This window comes from Ranitomeya imitator, chromosome 2 (genome assembly GCF_032444005.1).
Source record: "Ranitomeya imitator isolate aRanImi1 chromosome 2, aRanImi1.pri, whole genome shotgun sequence".
In the NCBI taxonomy this organism is placed as follows: Eukaryota; Metazoa; Chordata; class Amphibia; order Anura; family Dendrobatidae; genus Ranitomeya; species Ranitomeya imitator.
Window position 1 is genome coordinate 670268552 of NC_091283.1, and position 23273 is coordinate 670291824.

General features: G+C 45.0%; 1 protein-coding gene across 9 annotated transcripts in view; it reads left to right on the forward strand.

The window, feature by feature from the left end:
- ERLIN1 (ER lipid raft associated 1) overlaps positions 1–23273 on the forward strand; it is a 265288-nt gene that overhangs the window by 153808 nt on the left and 88207 nt on the right. For 4 of the 9 annotated variants that reach the window (XM_069753034.1, XM_069753032.1, XM_069753029.1 and 1 more), the window contains 5 exons: positions 5342–5467; positions 5710–5783; positions 5875–5933; positions 14046–14137; positions 14991–15080. In XM_069753034.1, the coding sequence (XP_069609135.1) occupies positions 5342–5467; positions 5710–5783; positions 5875–5933; positions 14046–14137; positions 14991–15080 (441 nt within the window). Of the gene's footprint in view, positions 1–5341; positions 5468–5582; positions 5788–5874; positions 5934–14045; positions 14138–14990; positions 15081–23273 lie in introns of those variants that run through there. The other 5 variants (XM_069753030.1, XM_069753031.1, XM_069753027.1 and 2 more) reach the window with 2 other exon arrangements.

Genomic DNA, 23273 nt, shown 5'->3' on the forward strand with positions numbered 1-23273 from the left:
GAACCGCTAGGATTCGTTGAAGCGTTCCTGAGTTATTACCTCATAAAGGGACACTGGTCAGAATTGCAGAAAACGGCCAGGTCATTAAGGTCAAAATAGGCTGGGTCATGAAGGGGTTAAAAGGAATCTGTCACCCCAAAAATCGTATATGAGCTAAGGCCACCGGCATCAGGGGCTTATCTACAGCATTCTGTAATGCTGTAGATAAGCCCCTGATGTAACCTGAAAGGTAAGAAAAACAGGTTACATTATACTCACCCAGGGGCAGTATGACCTTTCCCGGCGCCTGCGCACTGCAGTACTTTGCTCTGCCCTCAACGGCAGAAAGACAAGAAGAGGTCGTCATCGCATGAAGATGGGAGGCTCTGGATCCGGACCGCGACACCTGTCGGACCCGAACCAGACCATGTTACATCGGGGGCATATCTACAGCTTTACAGAATGCTGTAGATAATTCTCTGATGCTGATGGCCTTAGCTCATATACGATTTTTGGGGTGACAGACTCCCTTTAAATCCAATTTGCATAATAATTTGGAACACTGTGTACATTCACTGAAAACTGATAATTACAGTGAAAAGAATCTGTATAATTTTCTTCATCTTCAAAAAAAAAAAAAACATGGACACTGTCAGGAATCCCCGACCGCTGCCACCAATTTGTAAGTAACCAGTAAGCATTTCCCTGGGAAATCCTACACGTGAAAAGATGGCCAACAGGGCATCCGCCACCTTATCTGCCCTAGTTGACGACAGAGCTACTGCCTCTGGGTACCGGGCAGCATAGTCTACCACAGTAAGGATGTATTGCTTTCCAGAGCTGCTGGGGACGACCAGTGGGCCCACAATGTCCACCGCGATCCTCTGGAAAGGCTCCTCTATCACTGGCAATGGGATCAGGGGAGCCTTAATAGCAGGCCCCGCCTTCCCCACTCTTTGACAGGTGACACAGGAGCGGCAGTAGTTTGACACATCTGTCCCCATCTTAGGCCAATAGAAGTGTTGAGACAGCCGGGGCTTAGTTTTGCTGATCCCCAATGTCCAGCTAGCGGGATCTCATGGGCAATCCGCAACAACTCACCCCGGAATTGCTGCGGGACGACCAGCTGTCTTTGCCTCAACCACTCCTTTTGTGATTCTCCGGGTACTGTCTCCCGGTATAACCTTCCTTGTTCCCAGAACACCCTCTCCTTATCAGTCTTGGAGGTGGGCGTCTCGGCGAGTTGCCTCAAACTCTCTAGGCTCGCATCTGTGTGCAGAGCGGCCTGAAACTCCTGGCTAGGGGAAGCCAGAAGCGACGTCAGGGTCCCTTCCCCACGGGAACCCTCTTGGACCTGCTCTGGGTCCACCTCTGGTTCAGTCACACTGATGACTGAGGAGGGTCCGGAAGGCAGACAGTTATCTGCGTTCCGGGCACTCTGACTGCGGGTGACAGCAGCTAGGTAGGCTGTCTCCCGGGGGGTTTCTACAGGTCCATCAGCCGGCGCTGCTATGGGCTCTACCTCCCCATCCACCCCCATCACCTCAGGAGCATTGCTACTTATGGGCCAGTTACCTTCCTCGGTGGCACTGGTCAATTTCATGGCATCACCTTCCTCACGGTTCCCATGCATCTCCCCATTTCCTGTAGCACCGACACTTGCCCCTGCTAGGGGTTCCTCAGCCGTCTCACTCCGCAGAGCGACGTGGCTGAGCACTCCTGTACCTATGGACACATCAACTTTCACAGAAAAATCATTATCAAGTTCCGTCGGCACATGTACATCATTTTCACCAACACTCCTAGGGAAAAAATGGTTAACAGATGCATCATTACAAGATAAAGCATGGTCAGGTAACACATGCGATTTCCCATCATCATCATCATCATCATCAGGGTTAATGTTACCCTTATTAGTAGATTGGGGAGGGGTGTCAGGGACGTAGTGTGCAACCAACCTCCCCAAATCAGTCCCCAACAAAACATCAGTGGGCAAATTATCAGTCAGCCCCATTTCCTTCACCCCGCTCCCGGCACCCCAATCAATAAAAACCCGGGCCATCGGTAAGGGACAGCTGATGCCCCCAATCCCAGTGACAGTTAGGGTTTTCCCCGGAATGATTTCTTCAGGGGCTTCCAGTTCGGGTCGGATGAGGGTTCGTTCAGCCCCGGTGTCTTTGAGGCCTGTAGCTCCCACAGTGACGTGCTGTACGTTGTCACACACTCTCCCAACCACACCACCCACCAAAAGAACTGCTGCATTAGGCCCTGGGGCCTTGGATGAGGGGTTCTTCTGCCTGACTGGACAGTAGGTACTGATATGACCAGTCTGATTGCAGTGGTAACACTTGTGAGGTTCGGTGGTAGGTCTGGTGCTGTTGGCTCTGGGGACAGGACCTCTGGTGTGCTGGCTGGCAGGGGTACTGGCGTTGGTTGCAGGCTTACCCCCTCTCCAGCTGGTGGCGACTGGCTTCTGCACTTCCGATCTACGGTTGGCCTCATAGGCATCGGCAATCTGCTCTGCTTTCGTCACGTCTTTGGGTTCTCTGTCCACCACGAACTGTCGCACCTCAGCTGGGCAAAGATGAAAGAACTGGTCTTTGATCATCAGGTCTCGCAGCTGTGCAAAGGTGGTCACTGACAGTCCTTGGGTCCACTGGTCAAAGTGGGTCCCCAGTCCATGCACCACATCACTGTAACTGTCGTGTGGGCCACGTTGGAGGGTCCGGAACTTTCTACGGTACACCTCGGGTGTAAGCTGGTACTTGGCTATCAGAGCCTGCTTGATGGCCTCATAGTCACCATCTTGTTCTTGAGGGAGGGCAGCAAACGCCTCCAGAGCTTTGCCTCTCAGCCCTGGTGTCAGGTATCGTGCCCATTCATCTGTAGGCAGCCGGTACTGTCTGCAGGCTTTCTCAAAGGCCCGCAGAAACGTGTCCAAGTCTCCGTCCTTCTCCATAACAGGAAAGTGATCAGGCCGGGGCTTAGGTATCTAAGCGCTGCTGGGCTCACGGCTCTGGGCGGTGGAGGGCATCTGTTCATGTTCTCGCTGGGCTTGGTGCTCGGCTCTCTCAGCCTCCCGCTCGGCTCTCTCAGCCTCCCGCTCGGCTCGGGCCTCTCTCTCGGCTTGCTGGGCCTCCTGCCGGTATTGCTGAATCAGCTGCAGATGTCTCTCTAGGTCATCTGCGGAGCATTGTTGCAGAGCCAACTGCAGGAGGAGGTCTGCGCCCCCCTGGTTGCCATTAGGGTCCGTATTCAGTGGTTGGACCTCTGCTGCAGCACCATGTTCACTTGTGCTGGCTTCTGCGGCCTCTGGGCTCTGTGACCTGGCTTGGTCTGCTTCAAATTGCACCATTTCAGCAACCATTTGAATCTTGGTCTTACCCTGGTGGTTCAGGCCATGGCACGTGCATATCCCAGCAAGAAAGTCCTTCTTCTGCTGGTTGTACCAGGCTTCCCCTTTCGCAGCCATGGTTGCCAAATAAAAGATAGGATAGAAAAACGAAGAGAAAGGGAGGGGATAATTACCAGTACGCAATTGTCTCAAGACTAATAAAACACTGAGTTCGTTCTCCAAACTTATTTGCGCAGAGTCCTCGCAAGAACTTTCTGCAAGTTTTTAGTGAGAGGAATGATTACTCAAACCAAATCACTAATGCTCTAAGATATCCCACCGCCTTGCCACCAATTGTCAGGAATCCCTGACAGCTGCCACCAATTTGTCACGATTCACACCGTGACCATCACCCCTACGTCACGGGTCGGGGTGACTTTAGGCCAACAGACGGCTATCACATGTGCAGGGGGACTTATCTTAGTTATCCCTCCACTGCTAACAATGCGATGAAAAAACACACACAAGGCTATTGACCTCTTAGTTACAGCAGGGGCTTATTTTAGGTATCCCACTGCTTTTCAATATACCACGAACTGCAGGGATTTATGTCTATCCCGCTTACAGTTTCACTTCACACTTGCAGCTCTCTGGCGCCCCCCTTACTCTCAGGTCAGATTAGGTACTGCACCCCGAGTAATTAGTCGCCAGACAGGCTGCCTGCTATGTACTGGCTATTGGGCACGCTGCAGCGACGCGATAAACTACTCCCACTCAGGCAGGAACAATAATTATCAATGCCGCAGTCGCTACAACATAACCCAACAGTCTGCACACGGTATCACTGCCACCAGCTTCGATTAAATGGGTCCGAAGCTAACCCAACACAGTAGCGTATTTCCCTTCAGAAGACTTAGGGTACGGTTTTTAGAGCATGAAGAATGAACTAATATTAAATATTATATCCCATAAAAATTAGGCAGTGCTTTATCAAATATATTTTATAGAGATGTTACAAATGAGTCAATTGCAAATATGTACAAGGGTAATTATAAAATAAACAGGGATTAAATGAGAAAAGATAACACTCATGTTCTCAGTTCATTGCATGGCAGGCAACTATACGTCCCAGCTCATTGGACGTGCGCAGGGCTTTCCAGAAGAAGAAGCAAGCAAGCCAGGAAGAAGAAGACTGAGCTGGGGATCGTGGCAGACAGTTATAGCTTCAGCCTGTGACATCCCGGAAAGGGAGTTAACTCATTTTATCCTAATCTATATCTAATTTCAGTAACTCCGCTACAAAACATGTCATAGTCATAACAAACCCATCATTCATCTCGGATTAACGTGAGCATTCTAATGAGATCAAATATGTCCTATCTGGGATACATATTTACAGAGAAATCCCTACTTCTTTACCAGATGGAGTTAGAAGCCCGTGTTTCGAGGGATGGGTAGGTCCACCGAGTGAGAATAAGAATATATATTTTCGTGTTCGTAACGTAAACATTGTGCATAATATCTTAAAACAACCAAACAAAGAACTTTCATGGATCCTAGAAGTTTCTAGTTCACTTATAGCTGGACAAGAGCTTACACGGCAGGAAATGCCGGTCGTAAATACCTTGGCTCTCCTAAAACCCCCACACTCTCTGAGAAGGAAAGCTAAACTCTGAAGTAATGGGAAGGGGGGGGGGGGGGGTTTGAGCCCAGGGTCTGCCATGTGTATTTGGAACCATGGTCAGAAGTGCCAAAAATCCCTCCGCTATGGTGCTAACAGGCAGAGAAACTACTACGGTACTTATTTTATACAGTTTCCTCACAGACACCTTAATTTTTTTTTTACGGACAGGGCAAAAAATGCTTTATTTTTACTGACTGTCCTGGAATTTCAGGACGGTTTGTAATCCTGTATGCAGTAGAAGTTATATACCAGACAAGTATTCAGATGTTTGCCATGTTTTTCTATCTGTGGTGTAACTAAAATACTTGTGTGTCCAGTAACCAGACCTACAACTTTCTCTGCAGTATATGATGTTGTAAGGAACTACACAGCAGATTATGACAAGACTTTAATCTTCAACAAGATCCACCATGAGCTGAATCAGTTCTGCAGTGCACACACCCTGCAGGAAGTGTACATTGAACTGTTTGGTGAGTATTACACATTTATAGATATAAAAAAAGTAATTCTTGGAATAAAAATTTAAAAAGCATTTAATTAACCATTATTTAAAATGTTATTTTTTTTATCACATTTACTGTGTAGTTCCCACATATTGGTCATATTGGTTACCCTGCTTTCCATGCAGTTTGTGCCAACAAATCAGATGCTATGGTTACTACTTCAAGAAATTCAATTGTACTACATTCAAGATTTTCTAATATTTGTACAGATCAGATAGATGAAAACCTGAAACTATCCCTTCAGAAAGAACTTAATTTCATGGCTCCTGGACTAACAATACAGGCAAGTTTTGGTTGCTAACACCGTTTAATACTGTAATTATCTAGGATAGTCACAATTCAATATTTATCAGTACTAACACATTTCTTTTCAGGCAGTACGTGTTACAAAGCCAAAAATTCCTGAAGCTATTCGAAGAAACTTTGAATTAATGTAAGTTACAAGCCAGATATGTAGGATGCATGAGATTTCAGGAACTTTGAATGTGCTACTAAGGATAGGTTTTGCTTCAATAGTTTAAGTACTGTAATTAAGAAAAAAAAAGAATCTCTGAAGTCCAAGATGCCATCAGAAATCAGCTGTGCCCTACAAACTCTTAACTATAATAAATCTGACTAGTGTTTCCCTATTTTGATCATCATTTTAATCAACCTCTGAATGGAGCCTGCTAGGCAGATTCCTAAATGGACTACTACATTTTTCTGGAAGAGATGGACTAAAGTGCTTTTCTCAAATAATAGCATTGGAACAGCACGTAGAGTCCTGCAGTACATATAGAGCTATCATCTCCTCTATAATAACAAAATGACTCTTCTGACTCTGTCCATCTTTAAATATCAAAGTTGATGTCACAAGACAAAAATAAGAAGACAGGAGATTAGGAATCTGGGCCCCTGAACTGCCCCTCAGGCTAGGGAAAGCCCTGTCTTTCCTTATCTTGGGGGTACCCTTGAAGGTAGGGAGGCCCAAGTCACCGACCTGTCCCTTTCTCCTGTTAAACCCTGAACTAAACCCCCAACCCCCACCCCAGGAGGTGAACAGTGTAAACAGCACCACAAAGCAAATAAACAGGAATAAACAATATGAGAGTGAAGGGAACAGGATACCAAAAGGTGAATGCACAAACTACAAAGTAACAAAACTCAGAACTTAGCTTGTGCACGCCCCTGCAGACTCCACAATACAGATAGTTCAGCAACTGAGCTCCTAACACCAGACTAGGCTGACACCAGGGAGCTGGTACTGCACGGTTGGTCTCCTAAAAGGACCTGTATAACCAACAGTCAGCTGATGCACCAGGTGACCTTATAAAGGATGGTGGGAGTGGTCACAAACAGCTGACCCAGCAGCAATGCAATGCAATAACACCAGTTGCCACCAGGGGGAGGGGGAAAACTGCATTAACCCCCAATGACCAGAAAGGAAAAAAGGTTTAAACCGGAGGGAAACCAGATCTGCCACAGATCCAAACATGGATCGTGACAGTTGAAAAGTAAAAATCTTAAAAGAGGAATTGGGACCGGTTTGTTATCCACTAGATAGTGTGAAAACAGCGATTCTGAGGATTTCTTTTATTGATCGCATTAAAATTAAGGGAAAAAATTACCAAAGCTATGATTAAAGGGGGATTATCACTGCATGTATGAGATTTTCATATATTTGTGGTTGTCAGGAGCTGGCCACGTACTGCACAGATCTCTCCTGGAAAGTGTTCAGTCTCAGGAATTAATGTTTCCATTCAGTGACCGTAAGCATAGGCTTTGTTCTCCCAGTCACTAGTCCCAGTATGTGAATGGAAGTGATAGACCTAGTGGAGCCATCACCACAAGGGTGCTCACATCTAGTCCTAGGTGATGGACTTAGTTTTTCCCTTTCCCAAGGGCCAGGCTCCATTTTCGAGGGGATGATTTGGTGTATTTAGGACACTGACTAGGGAAACAGAGGTTTGTTGATGGCTGGAGCTGGATACATGTGCGCTACTTTCATGGTATCCGTCGTCTGGAGGAGGAAAGGCTGTGACTGCAGACTATAGTGGCTGGAGATACAAAAGTTGTGGTCCAACCAAAAGTTGGGAGACTGGGGGGTATCACCTGCTTCGGGGGCAGTGGAACTACCAGTTCTGAGTTGAGATCTTGTGGACTGGGGGCCTCTCATTGTGGACATCTACCTACCTGAAGTTGCTGAAAGACAATGGAAGAAAGAAATAAAACTATTTGCATCGTTAGCCCACAACCTCAGATTTTCACAGTGGTCATGTGCTAAATAGACTCATCTGTCTTCTCTCGATTCAAGAAGTACACGACCACAAGTATGCGAATCGCATACACATGGTCACATGAGCTCTCAGTCGCATGTGGCATTCAAGTAACTTATGCCAGCGTTCGTATTACATACTGTCACAAATTAACGAAACTTAGAATAAAAACAAAATGAGGAAATACCCTCAGTAAATGAATAAATAGTAATAGTACATGTAGATAATGGTGGATTTGTTTGACATTGCTTTGATCAAAAAAGCGTAAAATCCATCCCACCCCAACAAGGTGTACCAAATCAGGATGGGTCATAACTGATAGTTCCAATCAAATGCAAGAGGAAAACAGAAAAAAACACTGCACTGCTACACCCACTGATCCAGAATTCCCGCAAATAAAAGCTGCTGCTATGCCACACCGCCAAAACCACCTGCACAGACCTACGGGTGCACTTCATCCATCAGCACGCAAATAGTCCAAACAAAGAAATAAATGATGGTGCACTCACCGGTCCTATTTTCAACAGTGGTTTATTGCGACATATGCCAGGAAACAACTAGGGAGAACGTGGGTTGAGGAGGACTTTTTTTTTTTTTTTTTAAATTTTCAACAGTTTTTTATTGCGGCATATGCAAGGAAACAACTAGGGAGAACGTGGATTGAGGAGGACGACGTCCGTTTCGCGCAGCTGCGCTTCAACGGGTCCTGATAGTGAAGGGAAGTGGGCAGGCACCCTTAAAATGCCGTGATCCAAGGGACCACCCATCTCGTGACACTATCAAATACAAAAAAGGAACCACCCACCAAAATGTGATAAAATATCCATACAATAGAAACAAATTAAAAACAATTGACAATGATCAAACTTAGAGCGATAACAATGAACACACATAGTTAATGAAAATAATTCACAACAAAGAGTAAATGCAAAGGAAGTTATTCATAAAAAAGCTGCCATATCAATTTTTTCGTTTAAGCCCAAAGGACCCATTGCTTCTGTGCGGAGAATCCATTTACCTTCTCTCCTAAGAAGCAGCCTGTGAAAATCCCCACCCCGTCGAGGTAATTTAACCTGTTCTATTTCCGCAAAACGCAGGACATTAGTATTGCCTGCATGGGCTTTCCTAACGTGCTCAATGAGTCGTGGAGATCCTTTTCCTGTCCGGATTGAATTGAAATGCTCCCTTATTGTCACGAAAAGCGGGCGAATGGTTTTACCAATGTAAAAAAAAAACACATGGGCAAAAAATGGCATAGACTACGTGTGTGGTTCTACATGAGATGAATTGTCGTACCTGATGAAAAACTGCACCAAGATGTTACCTGTTACCTGTTGTATGAAAGGAACAAAAATTGCAGTGGCCACATTTATATTTACCTTTGGGGGCTGCTGTATCCAACCAATTCTCTTGCTCACTCACAAAGCAATTGTGGACCAATAAGTCCTTCAAATTTTTACTATGACGAGAAGCAAATAAGGGACCATTTTCTACCATCTGTGTTAAATCTGCGTCTTTGCTCAAGATATACCAATTTCTTCTAATGATGGACCTGATGTACCTATCCATCGGGCCAAACAAATTTATTGCTCTTTCCTTTCTTTTCTGCAGTGAGGGGAATAGCGCAACTATTAACAACTGCTCTTTTTAACGCCGTATCCAAAAGTGGGCGGGGATAGCCCTGTTCTTCAAATCTTTTATATAACTCTTGTGACTGTCTAATAAAGCCACTGGTTTTATTATTAATTCTCCTGATTCTCAGGAACTGGCTATAGGGGAGAGCCTGTTTTGTATAGGAAGGATGGGCGCTATTAAAATGCAAAAGCGCATTAGACGCTGACGGTTTGCGAAAGACTTCAGTATGAACTACTCCCTCCTGCACCGTTAATTTAATGTCTAAGAAGTCTAGCACATCACCCCCAAATTTCGACGTAAATTTCATATTTATGATGTTGGAAGGGTCCAAGAACTCCACAAATTGTGTGAAGGTATCCTGGGGACCATCCCACACCACGAAAATGTCATCCACGTATCTCACATAGAGTTTAAGATGCTGAAAATAGGGGTTCCTTGACGCAAAAATACATCTTTCTTCAAAGACTGCTAGAAATAGGTTTGCTAAGATACACGCGACAGGCGTACCCATCGCGGTACCTTCTAATTGCGTATACCAGGTCTTGTCAAATTTAAAGGCATTGTGTTTTAACATGAAAGAGAGACCCTCACAAATGAAATCAACAGTTTTAATGTCCATAGGTGTATTAATTAAAATATCCCTTATAGCTGCCACCCCCATGTCCTGCGGGATTCTGGTATACAGGCTATCTACATAGGATGTAACATCATGTAGCAATGGTCGAAGTAACCAATCTAAATACCGAGATGACGGCTCTGTGACAGAGCCTACCCCCGACACGATGGGACGACCTGTGTTGTGAATTCTGTTGTCGAACTCCCTCCTGTGGTCGTGAACGGTACTTCGGCGAGTTCTGTCTATGGGCTCCCTCTGATGGCTTTGAGTGAAGCTGCTGCTTCTGAGGTTCCTTACACAGGTGACGTGGTTTATCCTTTGGTTGGCTGCTCTATTTAACTCCTCTCAGATCGTTACTCCATGCCAGCTGTCAATGTTTTTGCATTCGTTCAGTTTTCTCCTGGATCTCTCTGGTGACCTGCCTTCTCCTGCAGAAGCTAAGTTCCTTATTGTCTTATTTTGTTCCCTGTTTTCTTGTCCAGCTGGTTTTCATGATTTTGTCTTGCTAGCTGGAAGCTCTGGGATGCAGAGTGGCCCCTCTGCACCGTGAGTCGGTGCGGAGGTCTTTTTTGCACACTCTGCGTGGTCTTTTGTAGGTTTTTGTGCTGATCGCAAAGTTACCTTTCCTATCCTCTGTCTATTTAGTAAGTCTGGCCTCCCTTTGCTGAAACCTGTTTCATTTCTGCGTTTGTGACTTTCATCTTACTCACAGTCAATATATGTGGGGGGCTTCCTTTACCTTTGGGGAATTTCTCTGAGGCAAGGTAGGCTTTATTTTCTATCTCTAGGGCTAGATAGTTCTTAGGCTGTGACGAGGCGCCTAGGTCTGGTCAGGAGCGCTCCACGGCTATTTCTAGTGTGTGTGATAGGATTAGGGCTTGCGGTCAGCAGAGCTCCCACATCCCAGAGCTCGTCCTGTATGAGGTTTAATTATCAGGTCATTCCGGGTGCTCCTAACCACCAGGTCATAACAGACCAGGGGGACAAGTCAAAGACTTGTGCAACTTAGGTATATGATACCAAAAGGGTTTTAACGGAAATTCAGGAAATAGTTTGACTGCTTGCTTTACTGACATTACCCCTATATCAGTATATTTTTTAAAAAAAAGAACGCAAACCATCTTTGATTTTGGATGTAGGATCCTTATTTAATTCCCTATAGGTATTTTTATCTGACAATTGCCTGAGGGCCTCTGCTACGTAGTATTCTTTACTCAATTGTATTGCCCACTTTATCTGCTGCTCGTATGATCGAATCTGACCAACTTTTGATCTCCTTAAGAGCAGACCATTCACTAGGTTTTAAATTGGGGGAAAATTTGTCATAGATTAGAGCTTCCATATCTTTATTAATCTGGGACTCAAAAATGTCAATGACACTACCTGGAGAAACCGGAGGCATAAAAGTAGACTTAACCCCTCCCCCAAAAATTGTATTAGGAGGAGTCTCAATATCAACAACAGGCAAAATAGGGTCAGTGAGACTTAATAGCAACCGAGCGTCTTCACTAATGTCCTCAGCCGCCTCTGTGGCTACAGAAAAACCAAAAGGACCCACCGCACATGGAGTTTCAGCTGGACACCGTGCATGTGGAGTTTTTTTATTAGTTGCAAAATGTTTAAAAAGATGAATTTTCCTTACTGCTTTATAAAGATCTATTTTAAAGTCTACCAAGTCAAAGTTCTCTGGCAAACAATAGTTGATGCCCTTTGATAGAACAGAAAGGTGAGCTGCACTCAGGACATGTTCTGTTAAGTTGATGACAGAGCCAGATGCCGACTCTACTAGGTTGTCGGTCTCCACGAGACTTGTTTCCTCTTGTGTTGAATTCCTCGTCATGTTCCTTCTGCCACCCCGGCGCGTTCGATGTCCAAAGGGATGGCCGATGAAGATGATGAAGGCCGATCAGAGAATACAGAGGAGCCTATTGAACCCAGATTATCATCGTTAGCACTAGAATCAGAATCTGTAGTAAGATAGTTCCTTTTATTTTTTCTCGGCATGTTCTTATTCCTCTGGAGACTTCTCGCATATTTACAATTACCTTGTGGTTGATTTGTTTTATTCCAAGAGAAAATTTTGCCGGACTCAAAATCCCCTTTGTCACTCATAAATTTATCCCGTTTCCGCTGTTTTATATCTGTCTATAGATTAACCAATCTGTTATCCAATTTTTTCTCAAAAATAGACCACTGACTCTCAGGCCAGTTTCACACGTCAGTGGCTACGGTACGTGAGGTGACAGTTTCCTCACGTACCGGAGACACTGACCCACGTAGACACATTAAAATCAATGTGTCTCTGCACGTCAGCGTGTTTTCACCGACCGTGTGTCCGTTTGGAAAACACGGAGACATGTCAGTGTTCGTGGGAGCGCACTGATCACAGGACCCATTAAAGTCAATGTTGTCCATGTGCAGTCCATGTGCCGTGCAGGAGACAGCGCTACTGTAAGCGCTGTCCCCCCCACGTGTGCTGCTGAAGCCGGAATTCATCCCTTCTTCCCAGCAGTGTTCGCTGGAAAGAAGGAATGAATAATCTTTTTTTTTTTTCTTTCCCCTTAAAAATAAAGTTTGTGCATCCCCTCCCGCCTCCCATCCCCTGTGCGCCCCCCCCCCCACCCCCGTCACTTGCCAGTAAATACTCACCGACACCCAGCTCCAGCGATGTCTCCTCTCAGCGGCTGCAGCCTGTGCTGTGTGAGTGGTTATGTGGTCCCGCCTATTACAGCGAGGAATATGCGCATATTCCTCACTGTAATGAGCGGGACCACGTGACCGCTCACACAGGGCCTGGAGTGAGCAGCTGGTGATTATTCACCTGTAGCAAACTTAAGTCAACTACTAAAACGGGATAGGGAGACGGGGTGGCGTGCTCAGTGTGAAAAAAAAGTTCCAATCAAATGCAAGGGGAAAACAGAAAAAAAAACACGGCACTGCTACACCCACTGATCCAGAATATCCGCAAATAAAAGCTGCTGCTATGCCACACCGCCAAAACCACCTGCACAGACCTACTCAATCCACGTTCTCCCTAGTTGTTTCCTTCCATATGCCGCAACAAACCACTGTTGAAAATAGGACCGGTGAGTGCACCACCATTTTTTTCTTTCTTTGTTTGGCATAACTGATAGTTCACCTTAAAATAGAGTGGGGCAGCACAGGACCCGAAATTGTTTTGCATCTGCCAATGCAATGCTATATAATCGATGAGCACAGTTGAAAACAGTGAACTTGCGCCTCTGTGTAAATTACAGAAAGCAAAGGAAAAACCAAGAAATTTGCTGGATCATAATTATTATTTATTTATTTATATAGCACCATTAATTCCATGGTGATGTACATGGGGAGTTACATCAAAATACAAATATCACTTACAGCACACAAGCTAACAATGACAGACTGGTGCAGAGGGAAGAGGACCCTGCCCTTGCGGGCTTACATTCTAGATAATGTGGCCTTTTAGCAGACGAATCTTCAGATAAAGAGTTTGGACCATATTGATTACACCTTGGTGTGGTAGGATGGCTTTATGGTCTTTTGATTAAAATTATGACACCTAAGTTCCCTATGTTATTTTCATGTGCTATTTCTTTATCCTAGCTTTTGTCTGTCAATGGCCACATTGTGAATGTGATATAATGCACTTATATGAACAGGTGTGCTGGCCCATTTCTCCAGTTTTGCTGTCACAATTTGGCAGTGATTACAGACTTTTCTTATGACAATGGACAGCCCATTTAAGATGTGTAATGATACATTCCCTTTCAAAATGGCATGTGTTTTCTGTATATCATTTACAAATACTGTAGTTTCCAATATGTGGCGTTTGCATGAGATGTCTGGTAATGCTCTTAGATTGTATCTGTCACATTATTGTTTACTTAGGAGCAATTTCAGCAGCTGTTACATAGACAACCAGTGTAAAGTGTAACCTAAACAAAGTACTATGCAGTGCACAGTGAAGAGGGGTATACTAAACCGAGTTATATGAATAGTGTGTGACTTCTGTGTGCTTTTCTTTATTCTTTTTTTAAAGGGAGGGTGAAAAGACTAAGCTCCTAATAGCAGCTCAGAGGCAAAAAGTAGTGGAGAAAGAAGCAGACACGGAGAGGAAAAAAGCTGTAATAGGTAAATGTTACATTTTACTACTTGCAACAAGATTAGGATACATTATCGCTTGTGTAGTATTAAAACACTAGCTAAAAATAAAAGTCCAGAGTTCCAGAAGTAAATGTTACTGTGACCTGAGAATCTGCTGTCAATTTTTGATTTTTTTATTAAAATACATAGTATTCAAAACAGCACTGTTGGCAACTGACAGATGACCTATTGGCATTGTCTAATATGCAGATATCAAAGGGACCCTCCCCCTGCAACGTTTCATTTTTGGGAATGGCGCTGGTGCGGATTCAGTCACCTCATAGCGGCGGCTGTAACTGCGCCCCTGGCCCTGATGGACATTGGATCTGCATTGGGGCCGACTGCAGTCGTCCGAAGGCGCTGTAACCTTATAGCTGCCGCTGTTTATACTCAGAGTGCTGACTGAATCCGCTCTGGCGCCATCCTGTGACTGAAACCACAGGTATAAAGTTCCTTTTTCTCCCTGCAGCGTTTGGCTAAGTGCTGGCTCCAGGGAGGTGCAGAATGCTATTAACCTGCAGATTAAATCCATATATGCAGGTTACTAGCTTTTTTCTGGTGACAGGTTGCCTTTAATGGCAGTCATAGGGCACCATTGGGATGAGAGAGGAAGCCTTCTCTCACTCCTGTTGATGTGTTTGCCATCAACCGTGGTATCGAAGTGATTAAATTGTTATAATGTAATTTCTTTCCAGTTCCGACAAATTTAACAAGGCTGTGTACAAATGCAAAGACATCAAGAGCACTTTATCGAATTTTCAACACTTATTTTGGCATAGGTTAGCGAGCATTTACTTAGTACTGAATTGCTGTAGAATTCACAAATCCCATTTATTGACAGAGGCAGAAAAAGTTGCCCAAGTGGCCAAAATTCAGTTCCAACAGAAAGTAATGGAGAAAGAAACAGAAAAAAGAATTTCTGAGATTGAAGGTCAGTATGATCACTTGATTACCTTTTTAATGTTTGCTTTTTTTACTGTAAGTGAAAATTCCTTGAACTAATTCAGGTGCTTGTGGAATCGCACAGCAAATTTCGTTGGTGAAGATTTTCTGCACACGTACTCTACAAAAATGCCCAGAAAGTTAGAGATTAATATATGTCTTGAAAACGCCACCCACTTAAAAATGGGAAATTTTCCCTAAAGAAAAATAAAAATGCTGTAGAAACTCCTATGCATGTTCATTCTGTCAGATTTTTTTTCAAGAATTACACTGTTACGGGGAGTTTCTGGTTTCAGAAAACCTTTATCCATAGGCGTAGTTTATTTGAAAGAAAATGAACTGAGCTTTAACTACCCTCCTCAGATCAAGTGCATAGTTTTCGCTGCTGCTCCTGATATCTTATTTGCAACACTAAGTGTTATGATTAGGTAATTCAGTACCACAATGGACATAGAAGTCAGAGCACGTACAGTGACCTGACAATAACCCAAAAACATAGAACGAGCTCTGAGACGTGGGAACTCTGCTGACCGCAATCCCTAATCCTCTCCAACCACACTAGAGGCAGCCGTGGATTGCGCCTAACGCTCCCTATGCAACTCGGCACAGCCTGAGAAACTAGCTAGCCTGAAGATAGAAAATAAGCCTACCTTGCCTCAGAGAAATACCCCAAAGGAAAAGGCAGCCCCCCACATATAATGACTGTGAGTTAAGATGAAAAGACAAACGTAGAGATGAAATAGATTTAGCAAAGTGAGGCCCGACTTTCTGAACAGAGCGAGGATAGGAAAGGTAACTTTGCGGTCAACACAAAACCCTACAAACAACCACGCAAAGGGGGCAAAAAGACCCTCCGTACCGACTAACGGCACGGAGGTACACCCTCTGCGTCCCAGAGCTTCCAGCAAGCAAGAAAAACCAAATAAACAAGCTGGACAGAAAAAACAGCAAACAAAAATAACACAAGAGCAACTTGGCTATGCAGAGCAGCAGGCCACAGGAACGATCCAGGAGGAAGCAAGTCCAATACTAGAACATTGACTGGAGGCCAGGATCAAAGCACTAGGTGGAGTTAAATAGAGCAGCACCTAACGACTTCACCACAACACCTGAGGAAGGAAACTCAGAAGCCGCAGTACCACTTTCCTCCACCAACGGAAGCTCATAGAGAGAATCAGCCGAAGTACCACTTGTGACCACAGGAGGGAGCTCTGCCACAGAATTCACAACAGTACCCCCCCTTGAGGAGGGGTCACCGAACCCTCACCAGAGCCCCCAGGACGACCAGGATGAGCCATATGAAAGGCACGAACAAGATCGGGAGCATGGACATCAGAGGCAAAGACCCAGGAATTATCTTCCTGAGCATAACCCTTCCACTTAACCAGATACTGGAGTTTCCGTCTTGAAACACGAGAATCCAAAATCTTCTCCACAATATACTCCAACTCCCCCTCCACCAAAACCGGGGCAGGAGGATCAACAGATGGAACCATAGGTGCCACGTATCTCCGCAACAATGACCTATGGAATACGTTATGGATGGAAAAAGAATCTGGAAGGGTCAAACGAAAAGACACAGGATTAAGAACCTCAGAAATCCTATACGGACCAATGAAACGAGGTTTAAACTTAGGAGAGGAAACCTTCATAGGAATATGACGAGAAGACAACCAAACCAAATCCCCAACACGAAGTCGGGGACCCACACAGCGTCTGCGATTAGCAAAACGTTGAGCCTTCTCCTGGTACAAGGTCAAATTGTCCACTACATGAGTCCAAATCTGCTGCAACCTGTCCACCACAGTATCCACACCAGGACAGTCCGAAGACTCAACCTGCCCTGAAGAGAAACGAGGATGGAACCCAGAGTTGCAGAAAAACGGCGAAACCAAGGTAGCCGAGCTGGCCCGATTTATTAAGGGCGAACTCAGCCAAAGGCAAAAAGGACACCCAGTCATCCTGATCAGCAGAAACAAAGCATCTCAGATATGTTTCCAAGGTCTGATTGGTTCGTTCGGTCTGGCCATTAGTCTGAGGATGGAAAGCCAAGGAAAAAGACAAGTCAGTGCCCATCCTTGCACAAAAGGCTCGCCAAAACCTCGAAACAAACTGGGAACCTCTGTCAGAAACGATATTCTCTGGAATGCCATGTAAACGAACCACATGCTGGAAGAACAATGGCACCAAATCAGAGGAGGAAGGTAATTTAGACAAGGGTACCAAATGGACCATCTTAAAGAAGCGATCACAAACTACCCAAATGACTGACATCTTTTGAGAGACGGGAAGATCTGAAATAAAATCCATAGAGATATGTGTCCAAGGTCTCTTCGGGACCGGCAAGGGCAAAAGCAACCCCCTGGCACGAGAACAGCAGGGCTTAGCCCGAGCATAAATCCCACAGGACTGCACAAAAGAACGCACATCCTGCGACAGAGATGGCCACCAAAAGGATCTAGCCACTAACTCTCTGGTACCAAAGATTCCAGGATGACCAGCCAACACCGAACAATGAACCTCAGAGATAACTTTATTCGTCCACCTATCAGGGACAAACTGTTTCTCCGCTGGGCAACGATCAGGTTTATTAGCCTGAAATTTTTGCAGCACCCGCCGCAAATCAGGGGAGATGGCAGACACAATTACTCCCTCTTTGAGAATACCCTCCGGCTCAGACAAACCCGGAGAGTCGGGCACAAAACTCCTAGACAGGGCATCCGCCTTCACATTTTTAGAGCCCGGAAGGTATGAAATCACAAAGTCAAAACGGGCGAAAAACAGCGACCAACGAGCCTGTCTAGGATTCAACCGCTTGGCAGACTCGAGATAAGTCAAGTTCTTATGATCAGTCAAGACCACCACGCGATGCTTAGCTCCCTCAAGCCAATGACGCCACTCCTCGAATGCCCACTTCATGGCCAGCAACTCTCGATTGCCAACATCATAATTTCGCTCAGCAGGCGAAAACTTCCTGGAAAAGAAGGCGCATGGTTTCATCACCGAGCAATCAGAACTTCTCTGCGACAAAACAGCCCCCGCTCCAATCTCAGAAGCATCAACCTCGACCTGGAACGGAAGCGAAACATCTGGCTGACACAACACAGGGGCAGAAGAAGAACAACGCTTCAATTCTTGAAAAGCTTCCACAGCAGCAGAAGACCAATTGACCACATCAGCACCCTTCTTGTTCAAATCGGTCAATGGTTTAGCAATACTAGAAAAATTGCAGATGAAGCGACGATAAAAATTAGCAAAGCCCAGGAACTTTTGCAGACTTTTCAGAGATGTCGGCGGAGTCCAATCATGGATGGCCTGGACCTTAACAGGGTCCATCTCGATAGTAGAAGGGGAAAAAATGAACCCCAAAAATGAAACCTTCTGAACACCAAAGAGACACTTTGATCCCTTCACAAAGAATTAGCACGCAGGACCTGAAACACCGTTCTGACCTGCTTCACATGAGACTCCCAATCATCCGAGAAGACCAAAATATCATCCAAGTATACAATCAGGAATTTATCCAGGTACTCTCGGAAGATGTCATGCATAAAGGACTGAAACACTGATGGAGCATTGGCAAGTCCGAATGGCATTACTAGGTACTCAAAATGGCCCTCGGGCGTATTAAATGCAGTTTTCCATTCATCGCCTCGCTTAATACGCACAAGATTATATGCACCACGAAGATCTATCTTGGTGAACCAACTAGCCCCCTTAATCCGAGCAAACAAATCAGATAACAGCGGCAAGGGGTACTGAAATTTAACCGTGATCTTATTTAGAAGGCGGTAATCTATACAAGGTCTCAGCGAACCATCCTTCTTGGCCACAAAAAAGAACCCCGCTCCCAATGGCGACGATGACGGGCGAATATGCCCCTTCTCCAAGGACTCCTTCACGTAACTCCGCATAGCGGCGTGCTCAGGCACAGACAAATTAAACAGTCGACCTTTTGGGAATTTACTACCAGGAATCAAATCGATAGCACAATCACAATCCCTATGCGGAGGTAGGGTATCGGACTTGGGTTCATCAAATACATCCTGGTAATCAGACAAGAATTCTGGGACCTCAGAAGGGGTGGATGACGAAATAGACAGAAATGGGACATCACCATGTACCCCCTGACAACCCCAGCTGGACACAGACATGGATTTCCAATCTAATACTGGATTATGGACCTGTAGCCATGGCAACCCCAACACGACCACATCATGCAGATTATGCAACACCAGAAAGCGAATAACCTCCTGATGTGCAGGAGCCATGCACATGGTCAGCTGGGTCGAATACTGAGGCTTATTCTTGGCCAAAGGCGTAGCATCAATTCCTCTCAATGGAATAGGACACTGCAAGGGCTCCAAGAAAAACCCACAACGCCTAGCATACTCCAAGTCCATCAAATTCAGGGCAGCGCCTGAATCCACAAATGCCATGACAGAATAAGATGACAAAGAGCAGATCAAGGTAACGGACAAAAGAAATTTTGACTGTACCGTACCAATGGTGGCAGACCTAGCGAACCGCTTAGTGCGCTTAGGACAATCAGAGATAGCATGAGTGGAATCACCACAGTAGAAACACAGCCCATTCTGACGTCTGTGTTCTTTCCGTTCAACTCTGGTCAAAGTCCTATCACACTGCATAGGCTCAGGTTTATGCTCAGATAATACCGCCAAATGGTGCACAGATTTACGCTCACGCAAGCGTCGACCGATCTGAATGGCCAAAGACATAGACTCATTCAGACCAGCAGGCATAGGAAATCCCACCATGACATCCTTAAGGGCTTCAGAGAGACCCTTTCTGAAAATAGCTGCGAGCGCACCTTCATTCCATTGAGTGAGCACGGACCACTTTCTAAATTTCTGACAATATATCTCATCCTGACCCTGACACAGTCAGTAAATTTTTCTCTGCCTGATCCACTGAATTAGGTTCATCGTACAGCAATCCGAGCGCCAGGAAAAACGCATCAATATTACATAATGCAGGATTTCCTGGCGCAAGAGAAAATGCCCAGTCCTGAGGGTCGCCACGTAAAAAAGAAATAATGATCCTGACTTGTTGAACTGGGTCACCAGAGGAGCGAGGTTTCAAAGCCAGAAATAGTTTACAATTATTTTTGAAACTCAGAAATTTAGTTCTATCTCCAAAAAACAAATCAGGAATAGGAATTCTTGGTTCTAACATAGAATTCTGAACCACAAAGTCTTGAATATTTTGTACTCTTGCCGTGAGCTGATCCACACATGAAGACAGACCTTAATGTCCATCGTTACACCTGTGTCCTGAACCACCCAAATGTCTAGGGGAAAAAAAAGGCAAAACACAGTGCAGAGAAAAAAAAATGGTCTCAGAACTTCTTTTTTCCCTCTATTGAGAATCATTAGTACTTTTGGCCTCCAGTACTGTTATGATTAGGTAATTCAGTACCACAATGGACATAGAAGTCAGAGCACATACAGTGACCTGACAATAACCCAAAAACATAGAACGAGCTCTGAGACGTGGGAACTCTGCTGACCGCAATCCCTAATCCTCTCCAACCACACTAGAGGCAGCCGTGGATTGCGCCTAACGCTCCCTATGCAACTCGGCACAGCCTGAGAAACTAGCTAGCCTGAAGATAGAAAATAAGCCTACCTTGCCTCAGAGAAATACCCCAAAGGAAAAGGCAGCCCCCCACATATAATGACTGTGAGTTAAGATGAAAAGACAAACGTAGAGATGAAATAGATTTAGCAAAGTGAGGCCCGACTTTCTGAACAGAGCGAGGATAGGAAAGGTAACTTTGCGGTCAACACAAAACCCTACAAACAACCACGCAAAGGGGGCAAAAAGACCCTCCGTACCGACTAACGGCACGGAGGTACACCCTCTGCGTCCCAGAGCTTCCAGCAAGCAAGAAAAACCAAATAAACAAGCTGGACAGAAAAAACAGCAAACAAAAATAACACAAGAGCAACTTAGCTATGCAGAGCAGCAGGCCACAGGAACGATCCAGGAGGCAGCAAGTCCAATACTAGAACATTGACTGGAGGCCAGGATCAAAGCACTAGGTGGAGTTAAATAGAGCAGCACCTAACGACTTCACCACAACACCTGAGGAAGGAAACTCAGAAGCCGCAGTACCACTTTCCTCCACCAACGGAAGCTCATAGAGAGAATCAGCCGAAGTACCACTTGTGACCACAGGAGGGAGCTCTGCCACAGAATTCACAACAACTAAGGTCACAAAAGCACTGCGAAACATAACTGACTTCAGATGGCAAGTACTAGACCCCTATAGAGTAGGTAAAGCAAAGAGGTTTTTTTATTTTACTTATTTTTTTATAAAGCAAACTGTGCTTTGGTCATGGGCTTTTAAACCCAATAAACCCCTATAATTTGCAACAAAATCTGCATGTTATACTCTTGCTATAGAATTGCTTCCTAAAGCCTCTAGTTTTACAAGCAATTGGTCTATGCCACATTCTCTGGCACGCCTGCCTCCCTGGATGTGGGGTGCAACAGTGAGTGGAGATGGCAGATTGGATTACAGGACAAGACCCATATGTTTCTTTCCTGCAGTGTGCCACTGCAGGTTTCCCTTGTCTCACTTTTGCTCCTGGCATCTCCCCATTCACTTCCCTGGCAGTCTCCTATGACCTCCACTCTGGGACGAAATTAAGGCATTCCTGATCAGGCCAAAAGCTCTAGGCTAAATTTTTCACTGAAGTTATATTGCACGAAAAAAAAACCTCTAGGCAGCAACACATTTTGTAGAAACTGTGTTTCCTTTTTCAAGATATGAGGGAGGCATACTCAGTACTGTGGATAGGGTTATGCAAGGCTACATATTCAGATATTTGGCAAATCTGCAGCAGGTTAATTGATAACCAAGTAATACGTTGTTGTAATTGGGGTCTCTGCCCCTATAGTATGCTGCTCTCAGGTAGGGTAACAGGTGACATATTCTCTTTATGCATGTTGTCTCTCTACCCAGTCATAGCCTCTATAGAGCCTGGCGAGTTCCTGTCCTCAGGAAATATCAGGACACCCACCTCCACATCTGTATCACTCTTCACTAGAGATTCCTTCTCATGCATTTCATGTTGCACAGTTGTGGTTGTTGCTCACTATGTGTTCAAAATCTTATGGCTGTGGTAATGGTCCTTCTACCTTCCAAGGGATTAGTAGTTCTACCATAACTGGCCAACATTCACATTGGCCCCATCACTGATCAATAACTTGGTCTGCAGATATCCAAGTTTGTTCACTCAAATTTTGACTTGATCATCAACAAGCTCTTCGCATCCCCAGGAAACAGGTGCACTAGATGGAGTCAATTTGCCACCTCCATGGCAAGGATTCTTCACCCATTACTCTTCTGGGTGGAATGTGGATTCTTAAGATATGTGTCCCTTCCCTCTCCTTTTCTGCAGAAGGTTCCTAGACACGATGGTAACCTTCTTAGAAGCTGCCCCTCTATTAGCTCCCTTTCTCCAATTGTTGCTGTTCCACAGGCAAGACTGATGATTTGGACATCCAGTTGATATTCAGACTGACATCGTCACATTGATATACTTTTTAATGGTGGCTGAACGCGCAACAAATCAGTCTTGGGAGAAGTTTCCCAAATTTTCCACTGGATGGAGAATGTCTTCAGATTTCGGCAGTCCAGATTCCTGGAATAGACAACTTGTCTTCCGACTATCTCCATTAAAAACAGCTGTGCTCATGAAGAGTGGTCTGTTTAGTTCAAGATCCTCTCCCAGATATTGTATGTCTACCTTGGAGCACATAATTTTTCAAACTGACATCCAGAATTAAATCCAATCTGTTTTCAGTCCTTCAGTTGGACCCGTAGACAGATTTTGGCCCTCTTGTGGTCAAGTCTGGACCCTGTCAATTCTATTTCTGGTCTCCTGGGCTGAGATCAAGATCTTTTTCCAGGAAGCCCCTTATTACCGTCATCCTATGTCATTTCAGGCCACCTCATTCTTCATTAATACACGTGACTGTTCTGCCTTGTGCCCGCACTCCTTTTCTCATCCTGTTCCAAGACTAAAAATCCATGTGTATCGTGGTTTCTTTTTTTTTTTCACAAGGTGGTCTCCTCTCTTCTCATTAATGTAGAAGTTGTCCTTGTTTTTGGGTCTCTTCATCCCATTCCAAAGAATAATATCTCCGCAGC